The sequence below is a fragment of the Plectropomus leopardus genome, chromosome 14 (assembly GCF_008729295.1).
Source record: "Plectropomus leopardus isolate mb chromosome 14, YSFRI_Pleo_2.0, whole genome shotgun sequence".
In the NCBI taxonomy this organism is placed as follows: domain Eukaryota; kingdom Metazoa; phylum Chordata; class Actinopteri; order Perciformes; family Serranidae; genus Plectropomus; species Plectropomus leopardus.
The window spans coordinates 25,927,845-25,941,515 of NC_056476.1; the positions used below are offsets into that span (position 1 = coordinate 25,927,845).

The following is a 13,671-nucleotide window of genomic DNA, read 5'->3' on the forward strand; positions in this document are numbered from 1 at the left end:
TTTGTCCTTACAGTGGTGCATTTGCTGGCACTGATTTTTCAGGATTAGCCCTTTACCATCAGTGCCACCTGAGGAATATCTCAGAACTCCTCCATGACGAGGACAGATCTTGCTGGGCTTCTTATTGGCTGGCTGCTCTCTGGTCTGCCAACCAAGCAGGAAACAATAGAAGGCAAGAACAATGAGCTGGCTGCAGATCAGTAGAAGCCCGCTTGGCTCTCCCAGACGCTACGTCTTATTTCCTTTTTGATTACTCACGCCTGCCTGATGAGCGGCACACTCACACTCCTCTCTGTCTGCCTGCCCGTGAGAGAAATCACAAAGAAAAGGCTTTTTGTAGGAGACTGGTTTTGATTTGGAGGCTGGAATGCCTTTGTGATAATGTCGCAAGATTTTGTTGGCAGTGGTGTGATAGATGTGTGTGAGACAAAAGGAGAAAAGAGTTTGTGCAGGGGGGAGAGTTATGATGTGTGTATGCTTATGATTTAGACACATTCAGGTATTAAGAAACTACATATCTGAATATTGTGTGGTTGGGTGTGCTGGTGTGCTTTTCTGCGCTGATTTATGTCAGTTTCCACTGATGGGCTTCCAGGATCTGCTCATAAACAGCCTTTAAACAGGGAAATAGTAGTGCTGGCTCTGAAGTCCAAACTGCACCGCCACCCAAGCGTGCAGATCACCCGCTGTGGGCTGGGTCCCCTTTCGCCTGGCCCGCAGCTCACTAGCTCCCACCACTACTCGTTACCTCCTCCTTCACCGCCAGGCCGGAGGTAGGAAATCAAACCAATTACGGTTGTATTTAAAGAAAATTGGAGCAGGGCCGGAAAAGTGGGGGCATTTCCAAAAACCACAAAAAGAAAACTGCAGGGCCGCTCTTTGGCAAAATACAGGGTGACTGTGGAGCAGCAAAATGGCACTTCTCTCAAAATACAAAGATAAATCTACTGTTTGATTTAGTGTCTTTATCTAAATAACACATATAGAGGCACTGCCATACCTCACCAACTACACACCTACCGAAAAACTATATAAATCCTTTCGATGTCCTCAATAATCTCTCTGTGTGTCCGTCTTAGTGAGTGAGATTGATGGACTTTGCTTCCCTGGTGGACTTATTTGATGGATGGTTTTTAAGGACTGACTGTGTTTATGTTCAGGTCTGCTATGCCCCGCTGCGAGAGGCCTGCCAGAAAGGCCGCACCTCATAATGTGGCTGAATACGCCAAGACATCCCAGAGCCCAAAATCCTCCTTGGCTCGCTTAGCTGCTGCAGACCCTGCTGAGGTACAGTATAGGGCCTCTCATAAAGCACAAACACCTGTAGGCTTCAAACTGGGGGAGGATGAATATTGGTGTGCATGTGCGTGATCCTCCCCTGGCCAGAGTGTGTCACAGTCTGGAGTCATCTTTACAGCCAAAAAATCTTGTCTGGGATCAGTGTTGTAGTTGCCACCCCTGATCTGATGTGCTCTCTCTGTTTTACCTCTCTCACCCTCTCTGATCCTCCTCCTCGCTGTCATCTCTCAGGAAAACCCCCTCATTACTAGGCCCTGAATGTAAATGCTTCATTTTCCATCCCCCCACAAGCCCTCTTTGTTCCACGGGCCATTTGGCTGTTATATTTCAGCACTTAAAAGCAATTATTCCTAAAAATGAATGCTCCCATAACAGACATCTCCAGACACTCAAAAGGATATTATTCTTCCTTCATCTTCCTCTCTGCCTCATGGGCAAAAACAAAAGGAGGAGAAATCAAGGTGTCTGGTGTCTTTGGTGCATGGCTGTGTGTGTGTGTGTGTTTTAACTTACACACGCTTACACACTCATACCTCATGATATGCCTTTGTCCGTGCAGGTGCATGCACAGAAAGGAAAAACACACACAAACTGTTTACTTCACACGCACACACCATAAAGAGTGTAAGATGAGCTCCCATTAAGGATGAAAACAAACCAGTGAGTGGGAGGTGTCCCCTGAGGAACTCCACAGTCGCTATAGTGGAACCATGGAACCATGGGAACTGGTTAAAGGAGGCCTGCAGGGCAGCCACAGCCAGACACGGGGGTGTATAACACTGCCACACACACACACACACACACACAGTGCAGACAGGAGACAGAAACACTAAAGCAATGGCTTTTAGTCACCTCACCTGTCTAATAATAACAATAGCTGACACTTTTTTGGGTGTCAGCAGCAGTTTGATTTATTCAGACTTTGATTTTCTCGATGGCAAAGTTTTACGATCAAAGCGCCAAAATAGCAACAGCAATAAAAGCAGCTGTTAGAGAAAGAGTCATCATACAAGAGAGATGACGACAGACATTTTTTGAGGAGCCCTTGTGCTCAGTGACACTTGAGAGGATTAGGGAGAAGATGTTTTTAATGTTGTCACTCTGACAGTTTATGGGTCAGAGGAGGCTGTAGGTCTGTGGCGCTCCAGCGGTTTTCACTGATTTCTTCGCAGCCACATGAGGCCTCACTAGTGAGAGGATATTAGTCATCTAGATGGGGGTCAGTCCCAGAATAACATACTTTTACAGGGACAGAGAACTTGGCAACAAACAATTGAAGGCATACATTTATCTGATTTGCTGCTTTCCGAGCAGATAGTGGGAACAAGACAAGAAGGGACGATGCAAGCTTTTAATGACTGTTCATGTTCCCACGTGATCCAAAACAGACTTAAGCAATCATCCTTTTTTTCTTACTCACTACTTGCGTACGTGGATGAAAAAAGAAAGAGATAGAAAGATAGAAAGTGTGTATGTGAACCGCCTATTTGGCGTGTTCCCCTGCTCGAGCAGGAAGTGAACAGAGACCTGGTCCACAGGGATCCCCGTTTCCCCCTCTCCCCACCCCATTCAGGACCCCACCGTGATGGGGGAGAGCCTGGCAGAGAGCTACAGTGTGTGGTGTTTGTGCTCTGTGAGTGTGCTCTGTGTGTGTGTGTGTGTGTGTGTGTGTGTGTGTGTGTGTGTGTGTGTGTGTATGTTAATTTCCTGTTTTATAGAGGAAGCAGTGTTCGCATGTACAGATCGTTATTCTGATTTTCTCTGTGAGAAAAAAGGACAGAAAAAAAAGATTGTGTCAATTCTCATGAATCTGTATGGGAAACAACTAGCATTGTTTCTGGGAAGCTGCCCTGCTCTCTTAGTAGAAACATATTTTTGTTCACTGGTGAAGTCTTTTTGCAATGTCTGAATCAAACTTTAAAAAGCATGTCACACTACTATTCCAGTCAAAGAAAAATCCTAAAACACAAGCTATTATCCTCTCATAAATGTTATACTTCGACCTACTAATCAAATTAAGCCAGATTGGTCAGACGCAGAAAGCTGTGGTCATTATGCTACGACAAGAATCTAAATCCAAGCCATTAGAGCATCTAAATGAAAGTTTGCTGCTGTGGTCTTAGCCAGAATACCCTCTAACCATGGTCTGGGCCACAAGTCCACCATGCAGTGGTTTGTTGGGTTTCTGCATATAAATGTATAAAGGCGTCCTTCTGGTTTTTACTCATTTACATGTCTTAGTTTCCTATGATGAGATATGTGAGGAAGGATGAGTCAGCCAAAGTTCAACAGAAGATTGTTTAGTGTCGTCCTTTACTTATCAGTATTATCCGGATGCGTCTTTGTGTGACTACTATCTAGTCAATTAGGGTGCTTGTGAAATTCTTTGAATGGCTGCTGCGAGATAATAATTAAAAGAAGGCATTGTGCAAGTCTGAAAAACTCAGTTGAAATCATTTCCAAAATAATTGGATATTTTGAAGCTAACTGATAGATGCACTTTGCAATATGATGTTGAAAAAGGAAGTAAATGTAAACACTTTGCAACCTCATTAGACATTTTTGCTAGGCTTGGGGGGTATCACGGTATTACAGTATAACAGGGTATTCAAAGATCTCTAAGGTACAATTTTATATATTGTCAACAATACAGACACCCCTCTTTCTATTAAACCAGAAGTGTCCAATTTTTTTTGAATGGGGGCCAGATTAGATTAGTGAAAAACTCAGGGGGAGGGGGCAGGTGCTTCTAGCATAAAATCAAAAAAATCAAGTACAGAGTAGAAAAATGCAACTGTTTTTATTTCATATAACTCCTGAAAGTGGTAGCCATCGCTGTTGATGCTGTTACGCTTCTTTGTTATTATCGTCTCTCGATGAAAACACACTAGTTCTGCCTGCATAGTTCCTACCTGGTGCATGTCCACAACTGTATGATACTCAACCCATGAGCAGAAAAAAAACCCATAAAAAAACCCAGTGGTCTTGTTTGATTAACCATTATTGTGTGGCGGACCACATATAGTACATTTTCAAAGACAAGCCATGGGCCATTTAAAACCTGTCCCAGGGCCACGATTGGGCCCCTGGCTGGACTTTGGACATGCCTGTATTAAACTGATATGGAGATTTTGAGTTGGGGCGGGGTCAGTTTGTATAAGCCCCTGGCCTCTTGACCTCTGCTGACACATTTATTTTTATCCATCTGTTTTACGCCTTTTTAAATTGAGTGCAAATAAACTAAAAGTAAACTAAACTAATGCATAACTTATGTCACCAGAGGTCAGTCCCTACAAGTGGAACAGGCAATTCAGCCGAAAAAGACGGTGACTACGAGCGTTGGGCAAGGCCATTCAATGAAGGCTATGTTATGCTCTCTGATCTTATTGGAATTATAGGATATTGTAAAACTTAATGTCAGTTGAGCTACAATGATGACAGGTTACAGCAGACAGCTCTAGAAACTAGGTGACGGTGTTGCTCAGGTGCTCTTTGGATGCATTCTTTTAAGCCTCTTTTGGTACTGGCCTGATGGATGTTTTTGGATACGCTTGATGAGATAGCGGCTGATATAAAATAGATTGTTTTCACATAAAAAGCATTTGTTTTTTGCCTTTTCAATAATGTACTATAACTGCAATTCTCATTCATACCTCTTTTTTTCATATAAAATATATTCTGACCCAAGGCCCACTGTGGAAGGTCCAGTGAAATGTGTCAGTCATCCCCATGTTCTATGACAGTGCCCTTCCATTATGGTAGGGATAACATTACAGGACTAGTAAAGACGAAAAAAAGCCTCTTCCCCTGTTTGGGACTATTGCCATATATAAATTTATCTTTAGATGACTTCCTCCAGTTACAAAAGCAGTGTATTGGCCACGTAATTTCATCAGCACATCATCCCGTTCACTGATGTGTCTATCCGCAGCAGCAACAGGAGTCAGCGGGTCCTCCACCAAGAATGGCTCTTATTTCCTGTGTTTTCGTTATTTTGTGGACCATAAATATTTAAACCCAAGTAAACTAATTGCATATTAGAAACACATCATTGTGACCTAGACAATGACATACCTGCTACAATGACTTCTGTTGCCAGCAGCTCAGGTTTTACTTCTTTTTTTGTTTACTCACGAGTACCATCGTACTCCATAAACTATGGTGATAGAAGGTATTAAAAAATTCAAATGGCCAAATCTACAGACTATTTTAAAAGTTCATGGACTGATGGTTTGGTCTATAAAATGTAAGAAAATACGGAAACATGCCTTGTTGCAGTTTCAGATAAAAACCAAGGTTACTTCTTAAAACAGTCCAAAACTCAAAGATATTAAGATAAGTTCATATTAGACATAGAAAAACAACAAACCCTAACAACTGAGAAGTGAGAACTGCAGAACATTTGCGTGAAAAATTATTTAAAAAAAATAATCAATTAAAATAGTTGCAGATTAATCTTCTGTCAGTTGACTTATCAATTATTAGATCAATTGTTTCAGCTCTATTAGTCTTAAACTTTTTAAAGTGGCATAGCTTGCTGTGAGGCTGGAGAAAAGAACAGCTCAAATGTGCAGTGGTTCTGCTTTTGGCGTTTTTCAGATCTGAAATTTCATCTTTTAGTGGTCACACAGCAACTCCATCTCACACACTATGGTGACTTTGAATTTCTGCTGGCAGCTATGTAGATCGACCTGATAGTGAGACTGTTTCTGCAAGTGTCTCTCGTAAGCTTTCAGTGATCCTCTGGGTCTGAGCGGGAACCCAGTGCTTGCCCCATGGAGAGGTGCTCCACTGTGGGAACTGGGAGCTGCCTGGTGTATTGTAACACACAGCGGTCTCTGTAGACCCAACATGGATGAGAAACTACCTTCACTGGGATCCCTCTGAGCGAGGAGAGCCCTCTCTCTCTCTCTCTCTTTCTCCATATCCCGCTCCCTGTCGGCGAGGCAGCACTAGTCATCAGTGTGAGAACAGTTGCATCACAGCTCTCGCGGTTTCTTAGCCCCTGGCCCCTGTGTTTCTCGGTCAATCTGTGGGAACCCTGATTTTGGACGGCAGCCTCTGTTCCCACCACCGGTCTGGTTAGAAAATAGACTTCTGGTCATGTACCAGGCACCCAAACCAAGCCGGTTCTAGCCCGCTCCTTCTCACGGGTTTGGGGGAGGAGAGGTCAGCGGCTGCAGTAGAGGCCCTAATGGGTTTCGTATGCAGGTACCGCAGAAGCGACACGGGATACTGTGCTCATGAGAAATGAGAGGGTTTTAACGATTCTGTGCTCTTTCCAAAACACTCCCTCTCTCCTCTCTGTCTCTCTCTGTTTTTCTCAGTCGCCTGCATCTCTCCCTCTGTCTGTCTCTCATTTGAAATTATAAATAGCACTTTAATCTTTCTCATCTTTCTGATTAATTGTGGATAAAGTCGTGTGAGGGACAAGGCTCGATTTTGTTATAGGAGAAATCAAAAGACATTGTGCCGTTCATCAGAACACATGATTGACTCGCCAAAGTATTATTTTTCCTCAATGATTCTCATTGTTTTCTTTCCTGTGACGTGCACAATCATGCCTCCAGTTCTCTTTATACTTCATCCATTTAAAAAGCAATTTTCATTGTCGTCCTGTAAACCAATTTATCATGCCTTTGACTACAATTACATCCAGACAAGCAGCCTCATCTACGTTTTCCCCTCTTTCCTGGAGAGTTACAATTTTCGGAAGAAGAGCAGCATAGCGGGAACAGAGAGGAGATGAAAAAAGCAGGCAGGCTCACGTATGTCCACGACAAAGCCGGAGCCAGATGAGAGCTCCTCTGCTCCCCACATGTGGTCGAGAGAGCTGGGTCTCACAGAGTGTGTGAAGACAGCTGGAAAATTCCCTTGAGCCCGGTCTAATTGAAAGCTTATCATCTTCTCTTTGTGCTTCCTGAGCGGCGGGGGGATCAGCAGGGAGCGACGCAGAGAGCAGCTCTGTGATGAGAGCTGGAGGACATAGTTGGGAATGTTTTAAGATGGTGTGGATCTGTCATACACTCACACTGTGAAGTGGAGCTCAGGCTGTCTGGGCGGAGGGCGGTGTGAGATCTGTCAGCGGGGGATTGTGTGTGTGTGTGTGTGTGTGCACGTGTGTGTGTACGCGAGTTTCTTGTGCGTGCGTGGAATGCTTTGCAGAGTTAATTGAATACAGTGTGTATCAAGGCTGCGTGTGTGCATCCTGAGGCTTTGTTGTTCTGCCAACACTGCCCCCATACAAGGCCTGACGCAGACAGAGCAGAAGCCATACAGAAGGAAAGAAAGGATGAATGAGAAGAAAGGATGAAAGAGATGAGGAACGAGTAGAGATACACTACAGGAAAGCATAAACAGGGAAAACAAAAGAGGGACTAATTTGAAGAAGAAAAACAAAGCGTTTAGAAGTGAAAGCCCTTTCATCGTACATCAACAGGTGGCATTAGTTTAAGAGGGAGGAATTGTGGGTATTGTATTTCAGGTTAACCACATGAGACATCTGAAATCAGACCACCCCACAAGGTAGCATCTCAAGTGTTTAATCTTGTGGCTCAGCTTCAAATGGGCCAAACAGATGCCATCAGCGCCACATAAATTAACAACCGCATAGCTGGTAAAAAAGACGGCCGACATTCCAGACTTCTCCTGTATTGTTTTTAACAAGTGACAACTTGCCGACGCGCGCTAACATGGAGGCTGCCAGGGCAGTGTTGGATTCCTGAGCTGCGCTTTATTTACGCTCAGGGTACCATCGTGTTGACAGCCGAGGCATTTTCAAACCCCTGAGAAGTGTGGTTAATTGCCAGCGAGAGCCGCACTAATACAAGAGAAGAGGATAATTATTAAAGGGAGGTTATTAGGAATGAGCTGCCAGTGAACTGCCAGGGTGATGAGATGGAGGCAGAGGCACGTGTGGCATTCACTGTACGAGAAGTTAGAAGAACAGAAATTGTTGGATCAGAATGTGCTGGCATGAAGTTGGGTCCCATGAATGTTTATGATGTTTTTTGTCTGCTCATTTGTCAGCTGATGTGATGGTGTCTGGGTTTCTGGAGGTGAATTATACCCTGCGTCTCCTCGTTTAATGTTTTCACTCTCAACATCTCCCCGTTAAACCATATAAGACCTCACAATCCAGACTTTTTAGCATTGAGTCTCAAAATTAGAGAACTATTTTGGTATGTAATAGTTTTTATAGTAAAGCGAGTAATGTTAAAGAATGTGGCCGTAAATACTAAGCCTAAATGTGATGTTGGTTGTGATTTTCGTGAGAGGGCAGGCGGCATCTTTTTAAGCTGAAGGAAAAATGTATTGTCATGACTCCTGGAGTTTCTGTTTTTTTTTATTTTTTTTTTTAAAGTAATTTTCCGTTGATGGTCCAGCGTGTAGGATTTAGGGAGATATATTGACAGAAATGTAATAATTATGTTTTCTTTAGTGTATAATCACCTGAAAATGAGAATAGTTGTGTTTCTGGGGTGCCAGGAAGCTCACCTGGTAGAGCAGGCTTCCCATGTACAGAGGCTGTGTCCTCAACATGACGGCCAGCAGTTTGACTCCGGCCTTGGCCCTTTGCTGTATGTCATCCCCTCTCTCTCCCCCTTTCACGCTTAGTCTGTCCTGTTGATAAAAGGCCAAAAGCCCCCAAAAAATAATCTTTAAAAAAAAGGGGGGGGATAGTTGTTTCTATAATCCTAGAATGAGCTGTTTATATCATATTTACAAAGGGAGAGGCAGAGTCCGCCATTTTGCACTGCCATGTTTCTACAGTAGCCCAGAAAGGACAGGCTAAATACTGGCACTAGATACGCCTTTCTTTTTTTGTTGTAATTTTGCATTCTTGCATCAGCCATTGCTGTTAGCAGCTCCTCCGCGACAGGAGCCAAACAGAGTTGTGAAAACATTTACTTGTAACATTAAGCTGCTTTAAGTGTTTTAATCAGCTGGCGAAGCCAAATAAATTTGACACAATTTGGTTTCTGTTATTATAGAAAGTTCTCATGCAGATGTTTGTTGTTTTGGTAAGTAAGGTTATTAATTCATTATTTGATGCAATAAAAAGGGGATTTGATGACAGGATTGATAGCTGTGTGTGCAAATCAGTGTTCAGTGCTGCTGCTTGCAGTTGATCAGAGGGCTGTTAGGGCAGGAACTTGATAAGGAGGTGCTACCATGCTTCAAGTTATGTCACCAGTACAACATGGCAGCGGACATATTCAGAATATTTTGGCTTCATTTTTGTACAGTAGGGCTATGTGGTGACACAATGTCCATTTTTATATACATTCAATGCCACTAAATCCCACACAGTGTTCCTTTAAATAAACAGCAGCTCTGAAGACAAAAGTGAGACACATGGTTTTTTAATTAAAATGGTTAAAAACTACATTATCCGCAAACTTTACAAGCACTCAGTATGGAAGCATTAACGATATCATTACATACATAGATGAGATTCTTAAATTAACATATCAGTTTCAGATGTACATGCTTAGAGCATAAAGAGAAATGAAAGGAGCAAAGATGAATTAACATTTTTGGTAAATGAAAAAGAAAAGGGGCATCTTGTAAAAAGAAAACCAAGGAAAAACGTAACATTGTGCTCTGCAATCCAATATACAATAAAATACAACTCACTTGTACATTTTGGCTTCCTAGTTTTGCATAAAGAATGATGTTTGAGATTAACAGAGACGTCCTCTTTCCCATCATCATGACAGTACTACAGGCAGTTTGTGAAGATCTTTGGTTTGATTTTGAAGGAACCACACAAATATAAGTACACATGTGGTTTCTCTAGCTGCATGATTTTTTTAGCCCATAATAAAGTAAGGTCCTCTGCTGTATAAAGTCTTCAGAGGAGAGAGCAGGGAAACGTTTCCTCTAAATGAAAGGGAGATAGGAATGAGACATTGTTACTGATTGTTTTAAAAAGAGGAATAAGGCAGAGGGTCTTTTGTGAGATCTATAAAAACATTGCATAACTTATTTGGACCTGAGCTGCAAATGCAAACTTTTTTTGGATTCACTTTGAAATTAAATCTCACTTTTGTAGCAACTTAATCCTCATCTTTCAGAGTCATGGATGCTTCCTTATTGTGGAAGACTTTTCTTGTAGATATGAGACACCTGATACCTGATATAAACACCTTTTACACAGCTCACATCCAGGTAATCTGTGCAGGCGTTTGAGTTATTGGCCGAGCCGTGAGCCCCTGGCACCAATGATCCGTAAATTAGACATAAAGGCTTCAAAGCACTCACTGATTACCCAGAACAAAGGGACCTGTGCACAACAAGGCACGTTTTTTTTTTGTTGCATAACTGCCCTTGGTGTTGGTAAGAAGATACCACTCTGACCCCAGCTCCTCCCTTCATCCTCACACTCCTCCACCTCCTCCAGGGATCGAGAGATGACGTGTAGCTGTGGGGGAAAGGCCCTCCGGACAGGGGGAATGTGCACACACACCTGTGGCGCAGGAATGTGTGTGTGTGTGTCTAATCATGACATCATTAATTACTTTGCGGAGGATTTGTTAAAAGGACACTTTTAAGTGTATTCTGCAAATAGAAGTGAAGGAATATTTATTATTCAGTTCGGCAGAAATTCAGATATTTGTAAATACATAACCAAAAAAAAGAGAAATGAAAATTCAAACATAGTGCAAAAATTAAGCGAATGGCTTATTTAGCGCAGAAAGGCAATTTGGAAAAGGATTACAGCTCTGGATACACCATCTCACTAACAGAATCTGTTGGGCGTGGTTCATCAGGAATAAAAGTTTTTAGTGCATCAAAGCTACATTGGAAGACAAAATAATTACATTAAAGGTTTTGTTTTTTTCATAATTTAGTAGCAATATATTACACAAATTCCAAATTTATACTTAACAACAAAATAAGGCTTATATACTGTATATATAAAAAAAGAAAAGGTAGAGAGAAATGCTTAAGGATTTTGGGTATATGCACACATTTCCTCACAATTTGGCTCAAATAAATATCAAAAGTAAACTGTGTCATCCAGTTAAAAAATACCAGACTAGGACTTTTTTTTTTTCTCCAGAAAAGGCCCTGGATAAGAAATGTAAGGAAAAAGTAAAGAGTAGACACAACAGGACTTAAATACTCCTGCAGATAAAGAAACCAATAAACACTCCTCTGCGTTAGTCTTTTACATTCCTCATAATATCAGCCATTGTCCCCTTGAAACTCGATACACTGATGACACAGCAGAGGAGAATTCATGTCTTTAACATGTGAGTCCTGACACATAAATGCTTTTCTCTCAAAGATGTAGAGATTGTGTTGAAACTGCATACCGTAGCACCAAAGGCTAATGTGTCCATTTGGATAATAAATTAGGCAATAAGATACTGCATGGGCACATGAAAAAAAAGCCCTGGCTGCAACTGAAGATGTGTTCACAGCTGACACAATGTTTTCAATTTTTGCAGAAATTAAAGCTTAAAAAGGGCCGATTGCTACAGCAGAGCAGCCTTGGAGGGATGTTGGAGTCACTCAGGGAGCAAACACCCAGTCCGACTGCTTGTCCCCACCAACTAAGTGAGTTGGATCGCTCTGTCTGATGCCGTGGTTTTTCAGTTCTTCATTGATTATACCTCCATTGTCTTTTGTTCTTTCATGAGTACCTCAAATAATCCTGAAACGTTAATATGGCTTCTCTGGTTTTACCCTCATGTCTATTTACAGTTTCAGCTGAACATCTTCTCAACTTATATGGCTTTTTTAGTCCTTTTTAAGAGTACATGTTTTAGCACAGTGCAGGAGTTTACTCAAAATGTACAAAATACATGGAAGTCTCGAGTTGGTAAAACAGAAAGTCTTTAAAGCGAGTGCCGGAGAAATAAAAGACAAACATGCAGCTTTTTTCTTTTCTTTTTTTTTGCTTTCAGTGTCTTTTTTTTGTTCATCATCCTCTTTACTTTTTCCTCCCTCCCTTCCTCCTGCAACCTCCGATTGTCTAGCTGTCTGTCAGTCAGTAAGGCCTCCACACGGACTCATCCAGCCGGCCTGAGGCGCTCATGGCGGTGGGGGAGTTGCTGTGACTGCCATCGGCCTCCACGCCCTCGCTCTGGTTGTTCAGACCCGGATTCATCAGGCTGTTGGTCCCTCCAGCGCCTGTGGCCCCCGAACAGGACAGCAGGCGGGTGGGGGAGCGCTCGCCCCCGGTGTTGCCCGGCGCCACCATGGAGAACTGATAGGATCCAGAGCCTGTGCCGTAATACAGGTAGGAGTTGGACTGGAAGTTCTGGCTTTGGTTGTTTGAGTAGGGTGGTGGCAGATAGGTGTGGTATCTAGATGAGGCTGACATGCTGAGGCCGCTGATGCCGGTGCTGGAGGTGTTGGTGGAGTAGGGGAAGGCCCCGGGATAGTGCATTCGGGGGTCTGAGAAGCGAGGGTCAGTCAGCGGCGACAGAGACGGGAAGGTGGTCCTCTGGTTGAAGAGATCTGTAGTCCCTATTGGCAGAAACAAAAGGTTGGAAAGCGTCAACAAACAATGAGCCATGAACGGAAACTGCTGTTGTGATTATAAACGAGGGGCTCAGAGATTTCTCATTTTCTATTATTCTAAAAAATCAACCCCCTTCTCCAGAACCTTTCCAAACCCCCAATTCTGAGCTCAGATTTCTTGCGATATGTCCGTCCATGGAAATGTTTGCTCAAAGTAATGAACTGAGACATTTTTTTGCTTAATAACAGTCATCAAGCACTGACAGCACATCATCCCACAGCCCCGTGCACAAGACTGAAGTTATGAAAAGGCCCCCTCTCCACAGCCCTCCTACCACTCCTTCAAAAGGAGGGCAACGTACAGTATTCTGTCTCTCTCATAGCAATGAAAAGAGGCATTGTCAGAGCTGAGGGGTGCTTTGTATAAACACCGACGGCTTGTTGCGCTGTTGTGCAACTCATAAATCATACTCAGAGGCAGACAGTCACAATCGGAGACAGTCAGAGAAGGAAAAAAGAAAGAGGGAAGGAAGAGAAACAAAGAAAAAGTGTGTTTCTGTGTGAATATCCTGTAAGCTAATGTGTATCACAGTCCAGGACCTGTCAGAGTTAACTGTGGAGTGTAATCTCACAGGTAACAGAGCGCTGTGAAGCCAGCTGTTAGGACTTCAGTTTCACTGCACACTTTCTAATTTACTCAGCTGACAAAAGGGAAAAAGAATTACTGCTTGAGGGTTTGACTTGGCAGTTTGCTTTTGAGATTTGGGGCTGCTACTGTCACCAACTTAGTTCCTTAACTGAAACACCATATTGCCCCTCTTACTAAACTGTGGTATTGGCTGATCTTACATCCTGAGCTTCGGATATGAAGCTATTCACAGTTCTGCAGGAGTG

The 13,671-nt window shown here is 42.9% G+C and overlaps 1 protein-coding gene across 1 annotated transcript in view; it reads right to left on the reverse strand.

Annotated features, from left to right (window-relative positions):
• Window positions 1-9,649: 9,649 nt before the first annotated feature.
• Window positions 9,650-13,671, reverse strand: part of runx3 (RUNX family transcription factor 3) — a 52,833-nt gene continuing 48,811 nt past the window's right edge. The window contains exon 8 of the mRNA XM_042500672.1: window positions 9,650-12,783. Coding sequence (XP_042356606.1) covers window positions 12,302-12,783 — 482 coding nt within the window. The 3' untranslated portion in view covers window positions 9,650-12,301. The remainder of the gene's footprint in view (window positions 12,784-13,671) is intronic.